Here is a 23,867-nt window from a genome sequence, read left to right as displayed (position 1 = left end):
TGGAGTCTTTCAGCCATCTGTCTGCGGCCAGCGAGGACCACAGATGGCATCCAGTGTTCTGCATGGGGTCTCAGTAATGGGAGTTGGAGGCTGGCTGGCTTCTGAGTTGCTGCGAGCCAAGTGTTGGCCCCGCGGTTACACAAACTGGGTTCAAGACAGAAGTGACAAAAAAAACAAACAAACAAAAAAAAAACGACAACAACCTGAGTCAAAGCTTGTTTTCTCTCAAGACGGCGCAAAAAGACAGTCCATCGTTCCGGCTCAGCCTCGAGGGAAACGTGACTGGTGGACACTGCCCCCTGTGGTGTAGATGGTCACAGCACAGAATTGGTGCTGATTTGCAAAGACTCCTCTCTGCAGTACACAGGGTTTTTGGCTTGTTTTGTTCTGTTTCTGTGTGAGTCATCTGCCCCCTTCCTGCCACAAGAAACAAGGCGAGAAGTTTACAGTGTCGTATAGGCAGCATATGTTTGCTAAGTGGCTGACTTTCAGGACAGCTGAAGGTGTTAAAAGCAAAGCGAGAGACAGAGAGAGAGGGAGAGAGACAAACAAAAACAACTTGTCACCGCCACACTGTAGCTTACAGCGTGAAGAGGACAAATCCGAGGTGCCCCTTAACACAAAAGGCAGACAGTCTAAAGCCGAGCAGAGCGGTCTGACTGTCTGGGGGAGATTAGTGGCATGCAACAGATGTTACCTCTTGATTAACAATGCTTGTCTGCCAGGGGTGAGCCGGAGCTGCCGCTCCCCACCCTCCTGAGGCCCAGTGCATGAACCTGAGCACCCACAAAAGAAGTGAACTCAATGCGATATGATGTAACAGGCTATGGCTCGTCAAAGAACACACTGGATCTTTTTACCGAGGCAGCTTTTGTCACTGTAACAGCCATATCTAATGACTGCAGAGTGTCAGTTGCCGTTATAATTGACTTCTGTCAACGTTGAATACTAGTGTAGTGTAGTCTTCAGTCTGGATTGTAGTGAATTAACAATATTATATGAGCAAGATGTCCTTTTTTTTTTTTTTTTTTTTTTTTTTAAAGCTGTGCGCTGTGTAATTCTTAAGAAAAACTTAGAGGAACTTTAAAGATGTGACCAGGTCAGGCACAGCTTTTTGTACAGAGCTTTCTTCTACTAAGAAATGTTCTTCCAGAACAGACACCACAAAGAAATACAATGGTTTCGAACAACTCATCTGAAATACATATAATAAATGATAACTCTTCAAGTTATCATTTATTATATGGTTTCTCATTCTGATTTTTTTTCCTGGTACAAAAATGACCAGGAAATACTGATGGTAGAAACATTATTGTGTCAATAGATGTTATGGACTAAGGTGTGACCCAACAAAGTAACTGCCAGGGAATAATGACGTTTTCTGCATTTATGAAGTAGTGATAGGTTTTATGACGGTCATATTATTATTATTTTTTCACAAGATTAGTCACAGCTTTATGAGATACTTTATTTAAGTTTTCAATAGCTCAACATGTTTATAGGAACACCAGCTGCCATCATTTATTATTATTATTATTATTGTTTTTTTTTTTGTTTTTTTCAAATTTTATGTTTGAGTGGCTATGTGCACAGCTGGAACAGAGAACTTCCAGGGCGGATTCATTTCTCTGTAGGGGAACATCTGTTTGCAATAAATGTAAAGGTTTCTATTACAGAGGGACCATTCAGATATTGTATATTTACCCTGCGCACGTACACTCCCCTTTCGTCTCTGTCCCTCCCCAATATGACTCTCGAGTCGCTAAGTTTGGTTAGAATTTAGAACGTTAACGCCACTGTTTATTGCCAGAGAGCCCTGTCTATATGCACACAGCTCATAACTGTGATTACTTTTCATGACTGGCCGGGCGCGCAGCACCGCCGCCGGCTCCGTGCGCGAGGGGGGGGGGGGGGGTGGGAAGTCAAGACAGTCATACAAAAATATCCAAGCGATGCACACGCTCATTCGAATCCCTTCAAAGACGTCAATCGAGGAATTTCGCGGGCGCTGGAAGTTTGGCGGCCGCCAACAAGTGTTCGCCCGGTCCAACTCAGCCACCCCCCCCTACACCCCCCACCTCCCTGTCACACATGGTACGGTCCGCTTGTGTTGTCACAGGCTCGAGCGTGCGATCCTGGACAGTTTGTGCGCCGGGGTTGTAGTTTACATGCGCTGCCTGGAGCAGGACCACGGGCGACCTGCTGCTCCCTTTGACTTCCAGTCGCAGCACGTCTCGTCCAGGGCAGCGGCAGCGGCAGCGGCAGCGGCAGCAGGGACATGACGGGGCAGCGAGCTTGAACACAGGAGAGGAGAAGACGGGGAGGAAAAGTCCCGAAACTCTCACCGTGATGCTCGTGAGTGAATGACAACTTTCTGGGCTCATTTCTCAACTGTGTGTGTGTGTGTGTGTGTGTGTGTGTGTGTGTGTGTGTGTGTGTGTGTGTGTGTGTGTGTGTCAGCAGCTAACCTAGCTCGCTAGTAGTTAACGTAGTAGTTTATAGTGGTTTGCGGCTCCAGTGTGTGTGTGTGTGTGTGTGTGTGTGTGTGTGTGTGTGTGTGTGTGTGTGTGTGTGTGTGTGTGTGTGTGTGTGTGTGTGTGTGTTCCTTTTAAAGTGTGTTTCATCGCATGAATGCCACGTTTGTCACGTCCATTATTATTAAGATGTGAGCAATAGTGCTGCAGGGTCGTTCACGTAGAGCTGAATAGTAAGCAGTCACAACTTTTTTTTTTGTTGTTGTTGACTTTTTAAGTCAAAGGCACAACATGTACAACAGTGTCAGCCTAACCCCAAGTTTCTGTAAATAGTAATTGTCTTCTTTTCCATTGTCATCATGGAATAATTTGATATACATGAACATGTCCTGCTCATAAAACAACAGTTTGGTCAGGTTTTTAACATGCATGCAGCAGAGAGGGACCTTCATATGGGTTGAATCAAATGTAGGTATCAGCTGGAACGCATCAGAAATGCGAGCAAGCGCACAGTGAGTGAGCACAGTGTTTTGGCACTTGGTTTTTTTTTCACTCAGCCGCATTTGTTCACACATATCAAGTTGTCATGAACGCCACACAGTGCCATTACCGGGTAACAATCAGTGTTTGTGTGAAACTGGATTTTTCACTCTGGCTTGGAGCAACGCACCTCTCTTTGGGGGTTGTGAAGATCTCGCCGGTGATTATTGAAACAGCAGCTTGTAGCGTGGTGTGTGTGTGTGTGTGTGTGTGTGTGTGTGTGTGTGTGTGTGTGTGTGTGTGTGTGTGTGTGTGTGTGTGTGTGTGTGTGTGTGTGTGTTCCTCCTTCTTCTCCTTTCCTGCTTGACAAGGCCACGTTATTTGGCCTGCGCCAGTCCTCGGGGTCTTGTCTCTGAGACCCCCTTTGTTGCGCGCCGCAGTTTGTGCAGTGGCAGTGGAATGTTGTTGTTTTATCTTTATCTCACGAGCCCTGCCCTCAGGTATGGACACAGCCACGGCCAGACACACTATCCCACAGATTTTCTGTCATGGAAGCGACCGGCTGGGATAATTCAACCCAAGAGCTCGTTACCGAGCCCGAGTGTCCCGCGTGTCCCCGATCGTGCTTCGTCTCACGGCGACTGAGTTTAGCAGGGTTCGCGCAGAAGTTCAGCAACTGAGGTGCATGATTTATTTCTTCCGAGCTCCACGCACGGCACACGCACAGCCGCACCAGCATCGGCCTGCTCCGGCTCTTTCTGTGGAGTTCAAAAATCCTGTTTGCTCTGTAGCCTGCGTGTAACATTCTGTGAGCCCCCGTCACACCACGACGCTCTTTGCCAAACTCATTTCCCTTTCATGAGGGATTTTGGAGGAAAAAAAAGAGGTGGTGGTGGTGGGAGGGTGTGTGTGTGTGTGTGTGTGTGTGTGTGTGTGTGTGTGTGTGTGTGTGTGAGAGAGGGAAGGGGGGGGGGGGGGTTAAGGGACTGTTTGTGCTGGTTACTTGGCTGAGCTCAGTTTTCAGGGAACTGCCTGCGCTTCTCAATTGGAGAGGCATCCACCTGGAGGGCCCAGCAGCTCCTTCTGAGGGAACTGTTGCTGTTGAACACTTTATTATCTCTTCACTTCAAGCGGAAAAGACGAAATTCTCTCGTGATTCCATAATCACGGAAGCTTCTGTTTCTTGTCTTGTCGGGGGGGGTCTCGAGAGCAAAGCGCGACGCGGCGGTTGAAAGTTCGCAGATCCTTTTCTCCTCTTCTGTGACTTATTCTCCATTTCGGGTCTATTAAGGTGTAATATAAATAACCCTGAGGCCCCCCCTCCCCGCCCCCCAACTTTTTTTTTTCGCAATTAAGGGAATTTGTTGGAGGCGGCGTTGAAGCGGAGGCCGTTTCTCTCCCGACTCGGACAGGTGTGTTGAAAGCCTTGATTAGAGCGCGCGACAAAAGGCCCCCTCTTCTGGACAGACGTATACAGTGCCAGCGATTATGTATGAGATAATTAAACAGCAGGCCGGCTTTGGAGCGCGGGCCTCCTTGGCTCGCCGTGCGTGGCCATGCTGAGCCTTTGTGTTTATGGTAAGTGGGCAGCTGCGTGCCTGCGAGACCTTGGCGGTACCCCAGGCCTTCCGTTCCTTCCAATGCAGCCTGATCACTGGCGTCCAGGCCTCCCAGCCGCGCTCGCCTCGTCCCTCCCCGCCATTCACCGCGCTGCTTTACATGGAGAGCGTGCCTCCCGTTTGACACAGCCTAATTTCTGTGAACACGCCGAGACAGCTGTGGGCCAGCGCACCCGCCCCCCCCCACCCCCCCCTAAACTCCCCCACAATGAGTTTCATAAATTTCTTTTCACTGGGGTAAAGCCGGGCCGTGGCAAAACTCGGCGGCACCTTCCCCTTTGTGGCGCCCTAATTAATGACGGCGCAGACAAAAGGGACGAGCGTCGGGTTTTCGAAAATGCTCAGATTTTCTTCTTTCCTCTCTCAGCCAAAAGTGATGCGCAGTACCGGTGAGAGAGAGAGAGAGAGAGAGGGAGAGAGAGAGAAAAAAAAGCAGAACTGGTTTGGCAATTTGTCTTGCAATTATCTGATCTGTGCAAGCGCTGCTTGTTTGTCTCGTCTTTTTATTGCGCTGTCGCGTCAACACGCCCGCTATTATCCAGCTGCAGTCCAACTATAGATCCTGCACAACTGACACAAACTTCAAGAGGAGATTTTTAAGGAACATAGAGATTCCCCCCCCGCCCCCCCCTGCGGAGGTGAGGTGCGGCCTATCTTCCTGTGGGCGAGGACGAGGCGATGAAGAGCAGCGTAAATCACTCAGTTAGGTTTCAAAGTCGGGGCGTCTCAGGTGCTCGACAGATGCTCGGATTACTGAAACGGTCGCAATCCTGGGATTGTTGAGCGTAAGCAGCAGGCCACAGATCTGTTTAACTGCCACGCACGGAGGCACGGCAGCGGCCCGGCGACGCCTCAACAAGTTCATCTTCTGCACCGAGGAGGAGGGGGGAGGAGGGGGAGGAGGAGGAGGAGCAGGAGCAGGCGCATAATAACCGGCTCGCACTTTAACTTAAAGCTTTTAAACGTCGTAATCCAATAAGTGGGCCAATTTGGAAAAGACATTTTTGCCTATAAATACTCGACAATGGCGTCGTTTGCGGCCGTCACGTTTCGCCGTGGCGGTGCTGCGATCGGCGCCGCTGTTTCCGTCACTCGTCCAAGTGCTACAAATGGATTAGCTTCTAATTGTCAGTCAGACACAAAGCTGCCAAATCCTTATGTAATGTTGGCCCAGCCGGCGGGATTACAGTCGCAGTCGTACATGCGAAAGCTGCTCTAATTAGAAACCACAGCTTTAGTGGGCCGACGGCAGTTCTGCATCTCCGCCGTAGCTCACACTGTGTGTGTGTGTGTGTGTGTGTGTGTGTGTGTGTGTGTGTGTGTGTGTGTGTGTGTGTGTGTGTGTGTGTGTGTTCGGAGTTTTTGGAAGATTTTGGAAATCTTAACTTTAGAAAGTGCATTGGATTTGCATTTGGATTGCGTTCCAGTGCTTTTCTTCCTCCTCTTGCAAATTTCCAATTTCCTCACAGTGACCTCATCAACGAGACAAGTTTCCCGTCGAGCCTCTTAAAGCCTCGCAGTGTGAGCAGGCTGTGTCTGTGTGACAGCTCTCAAGTCACGAGAGCCGGTGGAAAAGGAAGTTTTGGCCGCAGCGCGCCCGTCACAAGACGCTGCTGTCATTGTCTCCAGGGAGAGACTGCCGCCGCTGCCACTCAGCATTTTCTTCTTGCATGTGAGACACAACCGCATCTCGGAGGGAAGCGCTCCTCTTCCCCTTAATTCAGAGATTAGAGCGCCCGCCTGGCCGCAGATAAAGCGGCGCTGCAGCTGCTTAAGAGGAGGTCCAGCCATTATCTGGAGTCAGCGGGACCTCCTCCTCATGTCCAGTCGCCATCACGGAGATGACGACTGGACATGAGGAGGAGGGGAGGAGGAGGAGCAGTCGTTCAACCTCCCGCTGGGGACTTGATCTGCACTTCAGACTGGCTGCAGGGCAGCAGGCTGCCCCCACATGGTCGACCTTTGCCCTTTAAACTTGAGACAGTACGAGTGAATTTCCCACTTACTCGCGCATGTGTGGCCAGTGAAATACGCCGATTTCGAGCCGGTCGAGGAGGCCCTGCATTGTCTTTCCTGACAGGTTTGGCTTTATTTCATGATTGCATGGCGGCGGTGGATGGATGTTTGCAACAGCCGCATTAAATATGAACCTCGCCCATTGCAAAGCGCTGGGATCAGATGTGACGACGCGACGCCCGACGCCGGGATTCCTGCCTGCAGCCGCTGCCACACTCAGGGGAGGAAGACGCCACTTAGCCTCGTTTGTGTTTGGGTAAACAGAGTTGTGGAAGCGCTCTCTCTCCGTGACGCCTCCAATTAGAGCTCCTCTGGGTTGAGGTTTGATCTCCTCTCTCCCGCCCGCCGCCAGCTCGGCCGGTGCCAGCTCGGCCCGTCTGCAGGCCATTAGGGCCGGTCGGTGTACAGACAGCGGCTTCCTCAGCGCGCCACCCGTCGCTATCTCAGCTGTAAAACACACATTGTGCGTGGTTAATGGTCACGCACACACGCTATATAAACGGACCAGGCCCGGCTCACTGGTCCTGGTCCTCGCTTTAGGTTCAAGATCTGCGAGTCCTTGACCCTCAGCGTCTGGGGGGGCTGCTGATAACTCGCTGGGCGTCGCTGCTGGAAATCATAGGCTGAATGCAAACATCATCTCCAGTATCTCGGCTCCCTCGGGCTCTACTGTCGACCCCCCCCCACACCCCCAAAACACACTCGACCCACAGCCTGTGATGTCGCCCCCTTTTGTTTCCCACGGTGTCTCATCTTCTGTGCACAGCTCTCCATTGTGTTTTGAGCGCGTCCTCCCGGCACCCCCCCACCACCACCACCGCGCCTTCTTTTTTTTCTTCTTCTGCCTGCAGTTGTCGTGTCATTCAGAGAGACTCTCCCCGCCGACCCCCAGCCCGCCGACCCCCAGCCCAGCCCAGCCCAGCCCACCTGACGAAAGCGATCTGGAAAAGTGTACAGATGCACATCTGCGTTCAATCAGCTGTTTGACTGCAACGGCGGCGCAGCTCTAATGTGAAGAGCGCTGTTTTGATAACCGCAAGGTCGGCTATTCCCGGCCAGCCCTGCAGTATTCCGTTACACAACTTTGACTTTGCTCCGCTCATCCCCCAGCCCCGCTGTGACGCTCTTTGAGGAGATGCACTCTCTCTCACACACACACAAACAAACAGGCCAGAGGGAAAGGAGCTGCTGCAGGAGCTCCAGTCTGGAGCTGCAGTCGGTGCAAAGCTCTCCCCCCAGGTGACACCTCCTGAAATACTGTTTGGGGTCCGCGGCGGCTCGCCACAACATCCACTTGGCCGATCGGCCGTCTGCTGAAGGAAGCAGGAAGCCGGCCGAGCGGAGGAGGAGGAGCGGTTGGGTTTCAGACGGTCGGAGGCTCCGTGAGACCAGCCGGAGGCGGCCAATTGGACGACGAGCGCTCGGCACTTTTCAGGATCACATTCTGGCTGCCTGCAGACTCGACAGGCGGCTCAGGAAGATTAGTGACACGCTTCTCAATGGAGAGGTGGAGCGGGCGGCTGGGGGTCGGGGGGGTCGGGGGGGAAAGGAGGGGACAGCTGCAGACAGCTGGGATTCATTCGTGAATCATCGCGCGTTGACATTCTCTGAAAACAATCCCGCAGCACAATCGGCTGCTTCCCACAAGGTGTCCACGCCGTCGCCGCAGGCGCTTCCGCTCCTGCGTCGTCTCGCTGAGATTTAGCACATTTGGCAAGAAAAGAAAGGGGGAAAAAAAACACCAAGGGTGTGAAGGGTTGTCAGCCCAACATGAAGTGAAGCAAGACGCATCGATGACTTAACTCGTGTGGTTGGCGACGTGGAAGAAAGACTGCGCCCTACCTACGATTTCCAACCAGGAATTGTGGAATTGAACCTGACAAGCAGAATTTAAAGGGGTCCTATAATGAAATGCAGACTTAACATGCAATACTGATGTGCCAGCAAGTACAAATGAATGACAACCCACGTGTTTCTAAATTAAGTTAAAGTTGAATTTCGAGCTGATTTTCACTAATGCCTCGACAGACTTTTTAAAAACTTTTTTTTCTTTTTTTAATGTGGCCGAGTTGTCACTGCATGAGAGCTTGCAACGATCTTCCCAACTAGCGAGGGAATGAGGTGTTCCAAGGCGGAGTCACGGCTGGAGCATGTGGGGAAGGGGGGTTGGGGGCTTTTGGGGGGGAGGGGCTGTGCGGCCCCAACGGCTCAAACCAAACAAACCTTGCCCACTGTTGGTTGGAGGTAAAACCGCCAAAATGAATGCATTAATAAAAACTGCAAATGGCCACAATAGGACCCCTTGAGTGTCAGACATGGGATGTTGAAAAATGTAACGTCACTTGACCAAAGCTATATTTTCATTCATGCCGTGGGAGATCAGAGCGCTTGTGGTCAGAGGGCCGAGTGAAACCCAGTAGAACATTGTTCTGCACTCACTCACACGGACAGTCTCCTCGCAAGAATAGCGTGAAAAGCTGAAATCTACAGTCCATTAAAACAAAGAGAGTAACTGAGGATGTTGGGCCACCTGGATGCTTCTCTGCCTTACGTGGCCTCTGTTGCTCTTCATTTGTGCAGGATTGAAAGTGCATTCCTGGAGGCGTGAACCCTCGCACCGCACCGCACCGCCTGAGATGGTGCCACCGTCCCACCCTCGCAGCAGCAGCAGCAGCAGCAGCCCCGTCAGACCAGCATGTGCACTGACATGGTGATCATTTTCAAGAAAACGCTGGAAAAGAAGGGCGCAGACGATGTAACATCCAAAAGCACCGACTCGGTGAGAAATCATTCCTCTGTCCTTTCTGCTTCTGCGTTTAACCATGGCAAGGTTTGTTGTTCCACAGTTTGTTCCTCCACAGCTGCTGAAATTCAACTTTCCAACACGTCCCCTGAGTGTATTTTTGTCGTCAAATTCTATACGTGACTCATTTCTACATTGGAAGCGAGTGACGTCAAAAGCACTATTTGAATGTAAAGACTGGAAACAGGGGCATGTTTTGAAACCGCGATAATTTCACCATAATAGCTCCCAACTGCTGCCGGGGCGGGGGGTGGGGGGGTGACGATGTTTGTCATCCGGCATCGAGTCGTGTGTGTTGACTTGACAACTTCAGTGTGTGTGTGTGTCAGTTTCAGTTTCACAAGACCTCTCAGCTCTGAATCTGTTTTTTGGGGGGTTTTCTTTATTTCAAATCGCCGTCCGTGCTGTTAGAAAAAAGAAAAGCTTGTTGTCGCCAGCTCAGAGCCTAAAAAATTCCCCCACCCGACACACTCACACACACACACGAAACAAATGTGGAGCTGGTTTGCCCTCTCGGCCACGTGGAATGAAGTCATCACTCCCTGAGACGGATGGGGGCCTCAATTAGAGCCGTTTATAGTGGAACCTCTCAGCGGGGAAAAATGCGCGACAACATGCATGCTGGCCTGGACAGCTTTGACACACACAGACACACACACTGAGGCTGGACTGAGCTGCTGACCAGGATGCAAATCGCTTCATTTGACTTTCCTGCAAAACTGACAGTGAGTGTGAATGTGTCCTGCATGTCCACAGCTCCAGGCACCGACCATGAGTCAGGGGACGGCACTCTTCTCCTGCGGACTCATGGGTAAGTCTCACTATGTCACACACACACACACACACACACACACCCGCGGGTTTCAGAATGGGACCAATTTCACTTCGATTGAGTCAATCGGCCCAACGACGCCTGCGCTGCTCTCGTCCGTTTGTTGTCCTCGTTGAGTTCCACCGCGAAACCGCAAAAAAGGGAGCGCCGCGGACTGTCACGGAGAGTGAGAAGAGCAGAGAGGTCAGGTGAGAGAGTTCCAGAGTGAAACTGTGGGCAGCGCGCCATCATCTGCCACAGCTGGTCGCCCGATCGCATGGCACGGCCGTGAAACATGTCTGACAGGTGTTACGGCCGAGAAGCAGCGCGCAGCATAACCACGTTTTCACAACGTGTCATTAGCCGGAGATCACACACACACACACACACACACACACACACACACACACACACACACACACACACACACACACACACACACACACACACACACACACACACACAGAGGACAAGATGTCCCACAAAACCTGGTAACGTGTGGACGAGCGTGACGACAACTGTCTTTCACATCCTCTGGAACCAAGTAAAGTTGAGCAGTTTAGCGCCCCGGCGCAGCAGCAGTGGAGAAGGGGAGGCAGTGGACATCGACCGCAGTGTTCAGTATCTCAGCCAGAGGTCACCGACCTCTTCTGCCAGTTAACCCGCGCAGCTGCTGCTGCCGCGGCGGCATCGTGACGACGCCGCTGACGCACAGAAACGCACCAGGCAGATAGTTGGAGTGGGAAGGAGGAACAAAATAAATAAATACAAAGATGTGACGCACGATTCCGTGGGTCTCTTTCTTGCTTCAAACATTTTTTTTTCCGTGGAGAGGGGGATTAATAAAAGTGGAAAAACCAAATCGCACATCAGCTGCCGTCTCAAGTGCTTGATTTATTTTTAGTGCAACATCAGAGGAAGTGGCGCACGCTCCTGCAGGGCGGAGCCGGCCGCCGCTGTGGGTGTGGCCACACCTCACACGGCGGTTGAAGAGCCCGGGTTACCCTAAACCTAACCCTAACCCATGCAATGAAGGATTCTTTTTGCTACTTGTTTTCCCTCTTTAACATGGAACAGGTTGCATGATGCATCTGTGCTCATGCGGAGGCAAACATTTTGTTTTGTTTTTACGTTTTAAACAAAACCAATGCCTATTAACAAGAGAAGAAGAGTTAGAGAATCTCCTTTTTTTTTTTTTTTTTTTTTTTTTAACATTCTTTATATTGAACATTTTCAACATTTTAACAGTCCATAAAAATAAATATAATAATGGATTGGAATTTATATAGAGCTTTTCTAGACACTGAAAGCATTGAAGCCGTTACTCATTCACACTGCTATCTGCCAAAAGATAGGTATAGATTAAAATCTAGTGGCTTCAAACAATATTGTTCTTCTTGTAAATACACAACTAAATAACAAAACAACAACAGCAGGCGGATCTCCTGTAATTAAAAACTCTAGTACCAGCTTCCAACGGCCATAACAGCGTCAGTGATTTTTGCCTTTGTCAGTAGTGCGTGACTTTCCTCCTGCTTCTCCTGGTCTAGATCACATTGATACTGTAAGGAAAAGAATAATAATAATAAAAAAAATTAAGTTTAAATAACACAAAGTAACACACTGTCAGACAGTATCTCATCGTGTCACCTTACGTATAATGACGCAGGCAGTATCGTTACATTACGTTAAACCTCTATTACCGCGAGGGAGCGACTAGCTAGGGCTCTCGAGCCCCGATGACGGAACGTAGGCATGTTCAGGTTACCGTAACGTCACAACACAGCGATAGTAAACCGAAACTCTCTCACCTTGAATTCTCTAAACAAGTCGTGGGGTGCCTGTCTTTGAGGTGTCTGGCCAGGAATGACGCGCTTCCTCATTTCGTTTGAAAACTTCCGAGGCGCTGTTAGCACGTCGGCTTCTCTGAGTCTAGAATCGCTTCGTCTGCAAAATATTCCCACACGCGACTCCTCGGTTTTCTTCTTCGGCGCTAGCTGCTCTGCGCTGCTCACGCGCGTATACTGCCCCCGTCAGTGCCGCCAAGAATCGACGCAGCTCGCGAACGGAAAAGTTGAATAGTCGGTTGTGACGGTACCAGAAAAAAAAAAAAAAAAACGAGTATCGATTGTTTTGTTTATTGCGTGTCGGTATCGAATTGTCACCGAAGTATCGGTTCTTGTGACAACCGTAGTCCCTTCTGACCATTAATACAACATATTTCCAGAGAAATACAGTCAGCTAGCAAAGACACACTCATTACCGGTAATCCACAGCCCTTCGGTCCTTCTCTTGTCTGCTTTATGATTCATGAATACGTCCATATGGACTCCCCGAACTCAACCTCCTTTTTTTCCTGACCTTGTCTGATTGAAGTCAATGTGTTCTGCTGCTGCAGAGTCGGGCCTGTGGCACGGCGGCCACGGCTGCGCCCTTCAGCCCCGGCCGGTCGGAACCAGCCTGGAGAGCCTGTGGGACGTCCTGCCCGAGATGCAGCGGAGCTCCGGCCACTGGGACTGGGACAGCGGCGGCGGCGGCAGCTCCACCTCCACCTCCAGCGCCATCAGCAGCCTGCTGCAGGAACTGCAGCTGAGCGACTCGGCCTCCTCGCACTCCACCGCCCCGCCCAGCAAGAGGCAGTGCCGCTCGCTGTCCTGCTCCGACGACCTGGGCTCCTTCCGCTCGGCCTGGCGCCCGCAGGGCTCGCGGGTGTGGACGGCGGTGGAGAAGAGGCGGTGCCACAGCGGCGGCAGCGTCCAGCGAGGGGGCGGCGGCGGCGGCGCGGGGGGCGTGGCCATGCAGCGCAGCTCCAGCTTCAGCCTGCCGTCCCGCTGCAACGCGCTGGAGCCGCCGTCCTTCGCCTTCCACGCGCTGACGCCGTCCTCCTCCATGCCCCTCCCCTCTGAACTGGCCCCGCCCCCTCCACCGCCGCTCTACCTCTCTCACGAACAGATCTGCCTCCAGGGGGAGCCGCTGCGGGGGGCGTCACCCCTCAGCTCCCCCGACTCCACGCCGGAGCTGGAGCGCCGCAGTGGCGGCGGCGGCGGCAGCGGGCAGGGGGGTCTCCCCCGCAGCCGCTCGCAGCCCTGCGTCCTCAACGACAAGAAGGTCGGCGTCAAGCGGCGGCGGCCGGCCGACTCGCACAAGCAGAGGCCGTCGCTGGACCTGAACAAGATGACTCAGGTGAGAGACGCTCCTGCACTTCCTTCCTGCACAAACACCACCCGGCTCAGGTCCCGCCTGCCTCTGCAGGCGCTTCCAGGATGAATTTGCCTGGCGTGGGTCACATTCCATTCAGTGCAGCGCAGAGACGAGCAGGTCGAGACAGAAAGACCAAATTGTCCCAAATAAAATCTCAAGAGTTTGAACGTGGCGAAGAGGAAAACACATGCTTTTCTTCTTTGACTTCTGCCGTAAATAAGTTGCCGGGCATTCCCGTTGGGTTCAGACCGGAGCTGCTGCTTCACTCGGGCGATCGCGGCAGGAATTTGTGTCTTTGCCCTGAAAAGCGCACAACGTCAACAGTCCACACGTTGAGCCGGCGGGTCGTAAACACACCGCCGGACTTGGCCCCTTTGCAGAAAAGTCACCCAGAGTTCAGCATTGTCTTCACAGCAGCGGTGCTGTGACACGACAAGCACCCCCCAACCCTGACACACACACACACACACATGCACACACACGTTCCAAACGGGGACGAGGTCAGCGGGGGTGTAAAGAGCTTTATGAGGCAACCCACAACATTTTCACACGGCAACGCTGCCGCCGCCACGACGGTCAGTGTTGGATCACTCCCTCTGGTCCCACACTGTGCCCCCCCCCCCCCCCCCCTCCCTCTCCCCCTCCAGCAACACACGGCGAGGCCTCGGCGGCAGCTTCGGCTCTTTCTCACTCGACAAGTCGTTCAACGGTTGAAAATTTCAACAACGTCAAACCTCCAAAGCCGCCACGTCGCAACCAAACACGTTCCAACGCCGATCCTGTCGTGCTGCCTCCACTTTCTGAGCGTGTGCGTTGCTGCAATGCTCTGCGAATTGGCCCTTTGTGATGTCACCGATGCCGCTCTGTGCATTTCTGTCAGTCTCTTATTTGGAAGTCTCGTGACAAAGCAGTTATTGCTTTGTGAACACATCAGGTTTTATTTGGACGTTTTAGTTTTGAAGCTGCTCCTTTAAGTGCTCAACTAAATGGAATGTGGCCCACAAGGGTTCCGCATGAACTCCTCATGGAATGACTGCGGAGAGGTTTTAAGTTGAGGAGAGATGGCTGCAAAAACAAAGCCAAACCTGCTCTTTCTGGGCATCCAGGCAAGTGTGTAGTGTGTGTGTGTGTGTGTGTTTCTGTACATACATACACATACTACATACTACATACTACAACAATTATCTGCAATTGCTACACTGGATTCTGTAATGAAAATTTCAGATCAGAATTTTGACAGAATTGGTGTGAGGAAGTTGATAAACTAGTCATGTCTTTTTTTTTTATATTTAAGTCTAATATATATATACTGTTTACAGTATACATGCACAACTGCATGATTCACATTATGGCCACACATCTCCAGGCCATGCGGCCGCTAAGGCATCAGGAAATCCCAGAATAAACTGGCTGCCCAGCAGCAAACGGGCACTTTGATGCTTTGCTCATAGCGTCGGTCCTCAGAGTGGCCTCTCTGATGAAGGCAGTGACAGAGCACTGAGTGTGAGTCTGAAAGGCCCCCCACTCCCCCTCCTCCTCCTGCTCCTCCTGCTCCTCCGGCCCCCTGCTGCGCGGCTCCCGGCCCGGCAGAAAGTGGAGCAGCCGGAGGTCGCGAGGTCGTGGGCGGCTGCACCGCCGGGATCCGTGTTGGCCAGAGAGCTATCGATTGTTGTAAATTGAGCTCAGTGGGTGGACCGGCGGCCTCAGCCGAGGCCTCAGGAGCCATCGATCGGCTTCTATTGATGGAGAGTCAAGGTCAGTGTGGATGAGATGAGTGGACTCTCGGCTCTGCGCTCAGTTTCTGGGGTCGGTTGCGGGAGATGAATCCCAGTCGGCGGCGAAGCCGCGAGCCTCCGTGTTTTGGTCCGGTGGGAAGTTGTGTCAGCGCCTCGGATTTAAAGATCTTATTATTATTATTATTATTATTACTATTTAAAATCCTGGGTGAAAGTATTTGGCATCAAAAATAACCTTTGTCAGCCGCAGTGTTTTTCCTGCTGGGAGCCCAGCGGTGCCACCGACACCTGCAAAGCCAAGAAAACCAGCCGAGTGCTGCTGGACTCCCGGCTGCTCGGAGCTCAGACCCGGCCCCCACTGCACGCACGCAGGCCAGGGAGAGCCGGGTCGCGACCCCCGCACTTCACCTTCTCCAACCTCTCATGAGTTCCTCCAAGGGAAACCTCTCAGTATTGATCTGAATCGGCTGAATGTTTTTGTGAGAACCGAGGGGAGGGATTGCGAACCTGCCGGTGATGCTTTCCTCAGCTGCTCTGGGATCATTATTCTTTTATTATCATCGCACATCTTGTTGAGACTGAACATCAGATCAAAGGCGGTGGATGTGAAAAAAGGTTCCAGTCCAGGATAAGCTCCGGTCTTTCCGTTTGGCCGCAGCTGCGACGAAGGCCCCCCCCCCCCCCCCGGCCGCCCCGCGCTCATTAGGAATTACATAAGCGCACAAGTCGGAGCAGGTTTTCAGAGGCCCCCGCTCTCCAGTGTCCCAACGTTTGCGCTGGCCGGGCCGCGATGCAGCTGTCCTGCCTTCTCCACATTAGCTGTACACACGGGATAATCCTCCGTCAGAAAAGCTTCCCGCGCCGCCGCGTGCAGCTGTCGCAGGGCCCGCCGGGCAGCAGCGCCGGCACGTAAAGGTTTGCCCCCGAGGAAGTTTCCAGCTCTCCCCACGACGTAGCGGCGAAGAGTCAGAGGAGCCGCGCGGCTGGGACTGGGATACGTTTGTAATCCAACGCTATCTAAGATTGAAAAATGAATCATCTCTCGGCGGCAAATTCCAAAATACCCAAGAAAGCAAAGCTCAGCGCCTGCCGGCTAATTATCGTTTGGCACGAAGATCTAAAGTGGCAGCTGATTGGCTTTCACACTACAGAGGCGGGAACTGAAGACGGTGGGAAATTTAGCTGACGTCAGAGTGAAAATTAGCATCATGCCAAAAGAGTCTTAAAGTGGCGCCACTTCATCGAGGTGGCTCAGAATAAAACAAATGCAACATTTGTTCTGAGGACGGAGCAGCGAAAGGACCGGAACGACAAAGTGAATTTGGAGGAAAATCCTGATTTTTAATGAGCAATAAAATAGAAAATAAAAGTCTTGTGATGTATTGGCATCAATATCTATTGTTGCTCAAACTGGGTTTTTAAAACATCTGGTGTATATAAAGAAAGTATCATTCTGGAATCGGTATCAAAACCAAAGTATGAAAATTGGCATCATATAAAAAGTACGTTTTGAATGGTACGCAGCCCAGGATTAACTCATTGACTAATCTCTGCCAAATGACGGAGCAGCCTGACTCACCCATCCTGTTCACTGACTGGGGCGTCGGCCGCAGCCGGCGATGCAGGAAGTGCTGATCGTCAGTCAGCCTCAGACTGCAACCAGGCCAACAAGAACTTTTATCGAAACGGAAAAAAAACGCCACCAACATTTTTTCTTCTCCTCCCTTTTCACAGAAACTGCGGAATTTCCACAGCCTCAGCTGCCTGGGGGTGACCAGCGAGGACGTCTGCGAGGCGGACCAGGGCCTCCTCACCAGCAGGGGGTGGCGCAGCCACCACAGACCACACGCCGCCGCGGAGGACGTTCAGCCTCGGACCAAAGAGAGCGTGGCGCCGGACCCCGCCATCGAGGAGGCGGAGTGGAGCTCCGCCCCGGACTTTGCAGACGGGACGTCGCGGCCGACCAATGGGAAGGAGGGCGAGCCCCTGTGGGCGGGGCTCTGCGGCGTGAGGAAGGACGTGTATCAGCTGGGAGGCGAGCTGGACATCGAGCAGATCGAGAGGAACTGAACCAGACTGCCGTCCTCTTGAGTGGGGGGTGGGGTGGAGGGTAGGAGGGGGGGGTTGGAGGGAAGGGGGTGGGGCCCGTAGATGATACCGGGCGGCCCAGTCACCAGTACTGTTAGTCTTAAGGACGACGCCAGCGGACGGAAGGCGGACGCAGCCGGCAGCGTTCCAACATTTTGTTTTCTTTGCTTTCTTTTGTTTGTTTATCCTGGAGGAGTGTTTGAGAGGAAGCTCCGGGGGGGAGGGGGGGGTGGGTCGGGGGGGCGGGGTCACTGCGCCGAGTCACTGCGCCGAGCAACGTCTCGGCTGCGTCTCAGGACAAGCAGGAAGTTCAGGAGGACAGATTGGGGCGGTAAAGTGAATGCAAAAGCAGTAGATGATAATAACAATAATAATAATAATAATAATAATAATAATAATAATAATAATAATAATAAAAAGTGATATATGGACTTTGAGCCCGTTTTCATTTTGTCTGTGACCTCCGATGACCTCTGTGCCACTATCTGGGGAGAATTCACAGCGGGTTTGTATCGATTCTCTGCACCGGGGCGAGTGCCGGTGGTGAGCGCCACTGTTAGCAAGGCTCGCTAACCGTTAGCAGCACACACACACACACACACACACACACACACACACACACACACACACACACACACACAGTCTGTTCAGGGTGACGATTTGTCACATCTCTTGCAGTACTTGGGGCCTCCCCCGGGCCAGGGGGCGCTGTGACGCTGCCAGCCGTTGATGTTCTTCCTTTTTACAATTTGTAACTGCGACAGTTATGTAAAACACGAGCATATTTCTATACAAATAAAACAGTTTTAAAAACGTGTGATTGTCTCGGCGTGTTACTCACCCGCTGCAGCAGCGCTGCGGGTCGGAACCGCGGGCGGGCAGGCGGTCACGTGACGCCCAGTTGCGGCAGCACCTGACTGGACGTGCTGCCGCTCATGTGAGCCTGCAGCAGTAAAACAAGTTTCTCTCTCAACCCCCCCCCAAGTTTCTTCTTATGACAATCTGGTTTTTGTGATGTCACAAAGGGCCTCGCCATACCACTCCCCACTCAGGTGTTAGCTCCGCCCACTGAGACCGCCTTGTTTCCCCCCCCCCCCCTTGGCGCAAGTGGAAGGTCCGACCAAGCATGGTTTTTTTAGCAGGAGGCTGCAAACAGAGGGCTAAACACGCTAACACCGTCTTGTGGCGACGTGCTGTCCGACCAGCGTCGCTGCCCAGCTACCGCATTCACCTGCCGGGTGTGCGACCTTTGACCTTCCAACCCCTGATTGTTTGTCTTAACGCCCAGCACGCCGGGCGGCCACTCGGACAGAGTTTTCTCCACTCGCCGTGCGGCCGGAGCGCGTGCAGCCACAGCGGGCTCATTGTTGGGGGACGTCTCGGATTCAACGCAACAATGCAGCAGACTGACCCAGTTTGGTGGCAGGGAGAAGACAAGCGGCGGCAGAGGTGATGAGTCTGTGTTTGTGTGCTGAAGCGGCGAGCCAGCGGAGACGCCGCCGCCGCCGCTGCACCGGGGTGGGAAGTCCGCTGTCTCTCTCTCTCTTTCTCTCTCTCTCTCTTTCTTATCCCCCTTTTTTTTCTTGGTGGCGGAGCTGAGCGGCGCTTCACCCCAGAGAGACCCCCCCCCCCCCCCCTCACCCTCACTCCCTCCCCTGCTCGGGAAACAAAAGGGGCTTTTTCTCTGAGGAGCCGAGTGACGTGGGAGGCGCCTGTGAATGTGGGCCATGTGTCAGTGCTGCTGCTGCTGCTGCTGCTGCTGCTGCTGCTGCTGCTGCTGCTGCTGCTCGACCCTGGTGTCTGCATGTGCAAATCCCCTTCGTGTTACTTTATGATTCAACAGGGGTTTCAACTCCTCCTCCTCCTCCTCACCTACAAGTCCCTCTATAACCTGGCCCCTCCTCACCTCTCCAAACTCCTCCAACACCTTCTCCTGCTCCTCTGCTGACTCAAATCTCCTCACACCTGTCACCTGCACCAAGCACAGGACTTTGGGGGGACTTCGCCTTCGCCGCCGCTGCCCTCACACTCTGGAACCCACTCCCACAACCCATCAGGAACCCGGACTCATTACAGACCTAGAACTCTCTCCTGAAACCCACCTGTTCAACCCGGCCTCTGCTTAATCCTATTCTGTTCTTTTTTTTTTTGTTTTGTTGTAAAGTGTCTTTGAGTGTCCAAAAAAGCGCTATGTAAGTCTAATGCATTATTATTATCATCATTATTATCATCATTATTATCATTATTATTTTTGCTCAGACCCGCTAAGATGCTGGTCGTCTGCTCCTTGAAAGACCTGCTGAGTCGATCGGAAGTTGACTCAAAATGTGCAATACTTGCACGCTGCTGCCTGACCTTACCCCCCCCCCCCCCAACAAGGCCCAGGTGCAGGCGAGCCGCTGCTGTCCACCGGCGCTGCCCTCTGTTGTCGGTGGGTAAACAGAAGGTGTCTAATCAGCAGAGTGACAGGGAGTGAAAGGAGGCCAGTGTTCCGGTGGGGGCTGAGGGGGGGCGGTGGGGGGGGCATGGCCCCTGTAGTTCTCTTTCACTCCACGCTCATCCACGACTCCCCCCCCCCCGCTGACCCCGACAGCACTGGGCGGTGCTCGCTGTCGGCCGGCGGCAGGAAGTTATGCAGCCCTGAGATGAATGTGTGCGCTTTCAGGTTCCCACTCGGAGCCATTTTAACCAATTGGACTCATTAAACACAGCGATCAAAGGTCCTCGTGCCTGTGCTTGGAAAAAACTATCTATGTGTCTATTTGTAGAACAAAGAACAGAAAACCTTTTTTTTTTGGGGGGTGGGTTCTCGCCAGAGATTTTGGAGTTATTTTAGCAGTTATGTATATATATATAAATGTCACCATGCTTCAAAAATCGTTGGTGCTTTTCTCACGCTTGGCCCTTCCGCTGGCACAGTCAGACTGAGAAACACATCAGCGACACCTCGCAACTGAAAAAAACAGAAGGCTTCCAGCTCAGCGAGCAGCCTTGCAGCTGAATGGAAAGTAAACAGGGTGAACTTCACCCAGCGGCCTGAATGACAAAAGACCTGCTTCCACCCAACACACACACACACACGCACACACACAGAGAATCGCTGCACTACTGCATTTGGAAATGCATTTTCCAGCCTCCTCACCCACACACTGTTGGATTCATCTGCGATCAAACCGCAGTGTGTGTGTGTGTGTGTGTGTGTGTGTGTGTGTGTGTGTGTGTGTGTGTGTGTGTGTGTGAAAGAGAGAGAGAGGGAGAGAGAGGAAGAGAGGGAGAGAGGGCTTTGACTAAAGGTGACCAGAGAGACACAAAGCTTCAGAAAACCCACAAACCATCCAGGTCAGGCCTGCTTTTCACAGGCCAGGACACTGAGTTTACACTGCAGAGTGATGTATGACCAACTCCCCCCCCCCGCCCGCCACCACCCACACTGTACGCACGCACAGGCTCTGTGCGCTGCGATGACATCACAGGGGGTCATGCTCAGTGTCTCGGGATGCAGCCCTTGCAAGGGTGAGCATGAGCATAGTGGGGGCGGGGGGGTCACGTCCCCTGTGACGGAGCCGAGCACGTTCTCCTGAGCACAGACGCCTCTGTGTGTGTGTGTGCGTGTGTGTGTGTGTGTGTGCGTGCGTGCGTGCGTGTGTGCGTCTCAAGGAGGAGAGAGAGAGAAATGTAAAAATCCAGCCTCTCCGACCAACTCTTCACTTCTGAAGCTCCAAAGCCACCGAGTGCTGTTAGCGCGGATGCCAAGGGGCAGTGATGACATGGGAGGGGAAGTCATGTGACCTGGCGAGGAAGAGCAGGAGGCACTCCTCGTCCCACTCTCTCACTCTCTCACTCTCTCTCTCTCTCTCTCCCTCGGCGGCCGATGGCAGTTTTGCAGTTTGCTCCCTGCGTCTCCTGGTCAGCTGACGCGCCGTTTCCTGCTCAGACAGGAAGAGCCCGACGGGCGGAGACGGGAAGTTTAAAGCGGCGCACAGCTGGCGGCCGTCAAGGTGGTCGACACGCGCAGGTGTGAGAGGAGCTCAAGCAAAACAGATGACAGAGATGAGGCCTCAGACACACCGCTGTGTGTGTGTGTGTGTGTGTGTGTGTGTGTGTCCGTGTGCACGTGTATTTTTATACTCTGCATGGGTGCAGGTTTCACTTCCACAAGCGACTCTTTAAATAAATAATAATGAAAAAAAAAACAACCTCTCACATGGGATGGAAACATGTCTGGGATTATTAATCAGCCCACTGGGGATTTTTGCTCTCTTTGCAGAAACAGAGCAGAGCTCCATCGTGCACGTGCAGACACACCATGCACGTAGCTGTAATAAGGGTTAGGGTGGGGGGGTTCAGGGCGTCTTCTAACCCGCAGTCATGAGCGTGTTGTGGTTTTGACTGCCAGATAAGCATCGAGCCCCGGCGCTGTGCACGCTGCCAATCACAGAGACGCCACGGCAGCGACATTTGCGAAGGAAATGAAGAAGAAGAGAGGAGGGTCGGCGCTGTGAACTACTTTCAGTGGAGCAGCAGCCGGATGTGATAAGTTGTTTAGTCTTTTCAAAGGGGAGACAAATAAGCGTTAAATATCAGTTCCCAGGGTCGCCTCCAGTCACACCTGCAAATAATGATATGATGATAACATTACAGTAGGGAACAGACTGACAGTGGTGTTAGATCAAGAAGATGAGACCAACTGGTCTTTCTAATGTGCCGACTCGCTCTTATCATTATTTATTTTATTCAAACCTTCACAGAGTTTAGCCCTCTGTTTGCAACCCAATGCTAAGCTTCCTCCTCCGTGTTACACAGTCTTTCAAAATCTGTTGCTTTGCTTTTGTGTGGACGGGGACAAAAAAACAGGGTGAGGGTGGAACCAACGCCTGGTCTGAGGAACCGTGGAGAGTCATTAGTGAGGTGCCCCTTGTGACATCACAGAGGACCAGATTTCCAGAGCAGAGAGCCACAGAACGCAAACTCTGAAGCAGTGAAGGGAAAGTAAACACAGCACAGCACAGCCAGATCTTTAAAATGCTCACGGTGGATCACTGAGGCTGCGGTCTGTCGGGGTTGGAAGTGTCAAAAGCCTCAAAGGATTTCCTCAAATGTATTTCAGCTCATCCTGAGTGGAAACACACGTGTGACTGCAACTTCCTGGTTCTTCCATCCAATATTTGCCAACACACACACACACACACACACACACACACACATTGATTGGAGAGTTGATCTGGCTCTGCCGTGGAATCAATGAGGTGCAGCGGGACGGGAGTGTCGCCGCTCCGAGGCAACTTCTGCTAATTTGTAACTCATATAAAAAACTGAATAGGTGAAGGACCTCGAGGGCAACCGGAGATGTTTGGTTACGGACGAGCCCATCCAGGAGTGTGTTTGCCTTTAATGGCTTTGACCTCCAGCCAGGAGGAGCTGAAGGAACCTTCAGACTCCCTCACACTGTGGAACAGCACAAACTGGAAAATAAACTTTTCTTTGTTTTACATTAATTAAAGCTGCTCCTGTTAGCTGGAGGTTACTTTACTCTGATCGTGTCAGTGATCCATCTTGGCAGCGAACAAGGGGGCAAGTCCACCTTTTACTTGCATTGCCCACAACAATTTTGAGAAGGAAAGCTGCCCTCTGTGATGTCATTAAAGGTACAAGGGTCTTAAGTCTTCTGGAGGACGACCAGCCGATGTCCAATAGATCCCAAGAGGCCGAAACTGCTGGCACAGGCATGGGGAAAACTACGGTCTGGGGGCCATACGTGGCCCGTTAAACATTTTAATCCGGCCTGCCGAAACTTGAAGAAATGATATCGATAGTCTGTAAGTCATAGAATAGCTGTATTTCATCCATTTCTTTTAGTGTTTCGAGAGTCATTTCAGTAAAGAGCTCGACACTGTGGGGCTTCAAAGATGCTGATTTTGTTGTAACTCTGCTTTTGTTCATTTTCAATTGACATTAAAGCTCATGTTTTCTACATATCCCATGTGGTATTTTTTTTTTCCTCCCATGAGGTGGCTCACCAGAACACTCCATCCATCTGCTGCTGCTCCGGCACCTCTGTCACATTTTACGACACATTATGGCCCGCCAGTTAAAAAGTTTGCCCACCCCCTGTGCTAGCACTTTGACAACGTTACAGCTCGATCGGGAGCACAAGCGGAGCCGTCAGCTCAGACAACATCCTCTTAGAACCTTTGGAGCATTTTATTACCTTTAATTGACCAATAGCGTTCAAGCTTGTGTCAGCCGATGGGGAAGTGAACCGGAAAGGACCTCCGATGAATCCGCTGGCGACGGCCTTTTGTTCTTGCTGGACCTGCGAGGCGAACTGAAACCTCGGGGGCGGCGGCGGCCAGTTGTTTGTCTGACGCCCCACTTCCAGGAAGCCTCAGCCAACCAGCTGGCACAAAGACAGCAGGCCCCGTTTCCATTATACTGCCCGTCCACACTTATTTCATCTGAGCGCAGACGCTGACGTGAAAGGCCTCGAGTCCAATTAGAGGCCGTTAACGACGGCACAGAGGACGAGCGGCCACGTCGGCAGCGGCTCATTGTCAAGGCAGTAAGGGTGAGCGGTCCTGACAGGTCCATCGATTGATGGGGGAAGGAACATCATGAAGGGACGGGACGCTCGTCAGGGGA

The 23,867-nt window shown here is 52.3% G+C and overlaps 1 protein-coding gene across 1 annotated transcript; it reads left to right on the top strand.

The window, feature by feature from the left end:
* Nucleotides 1-1,974: 1,974 nt before the first annotated feature.
* fam53b (family with sequence similarity 53 member B) lies at nucleotides 1,975-18,040 on the top strand. The gene is made up of 5 exons (XM_076033429.1): nucleotides 1,975-2,355; nucleotides 9,170-9,368; nucleotides 10,149-10,203; nucleotides 12,602-13,386; nucleotides 16,875-18,040. The coding sequence occupies exons 2-5, from the start codon at nucleotides 9,285-9,287 to the stop codon at nucleotides 17,208-17,210; spliced, it is 1,260 nt and encodes a 419-aa protein (XP_075889544.1). The 5' UTR covers nucleotides 1,975-2,355; nucleotides 9,170-9,284; the 3' UTR covers nucleotides 17,211-18,040.
* Nucleotides 18,041-23,867: the final 5,827 nt, after the last annotated feature.

Source organism: Nelusetta ayraudi, unplaced genomic scaffold (assembly GCF_046127955.1).
Source record: "Nelusetta ayraudi isolate G7.1 ecotype Tasmania unplaced genomic scaffold, CSIRO-AGI_Nayr_v1 ptg000042l, whole genome shotgun sequence".
Lineage (NCBI taxonomy): Eukaryota > Metazoa > Chordata > Actinopteri > Tetraodontiformes > Monacanthidae > Nelusetta > Nelusetta ayraudi.
This window is presented reverse-complemented; position numbering and strand designations above follow the sequence as displayed.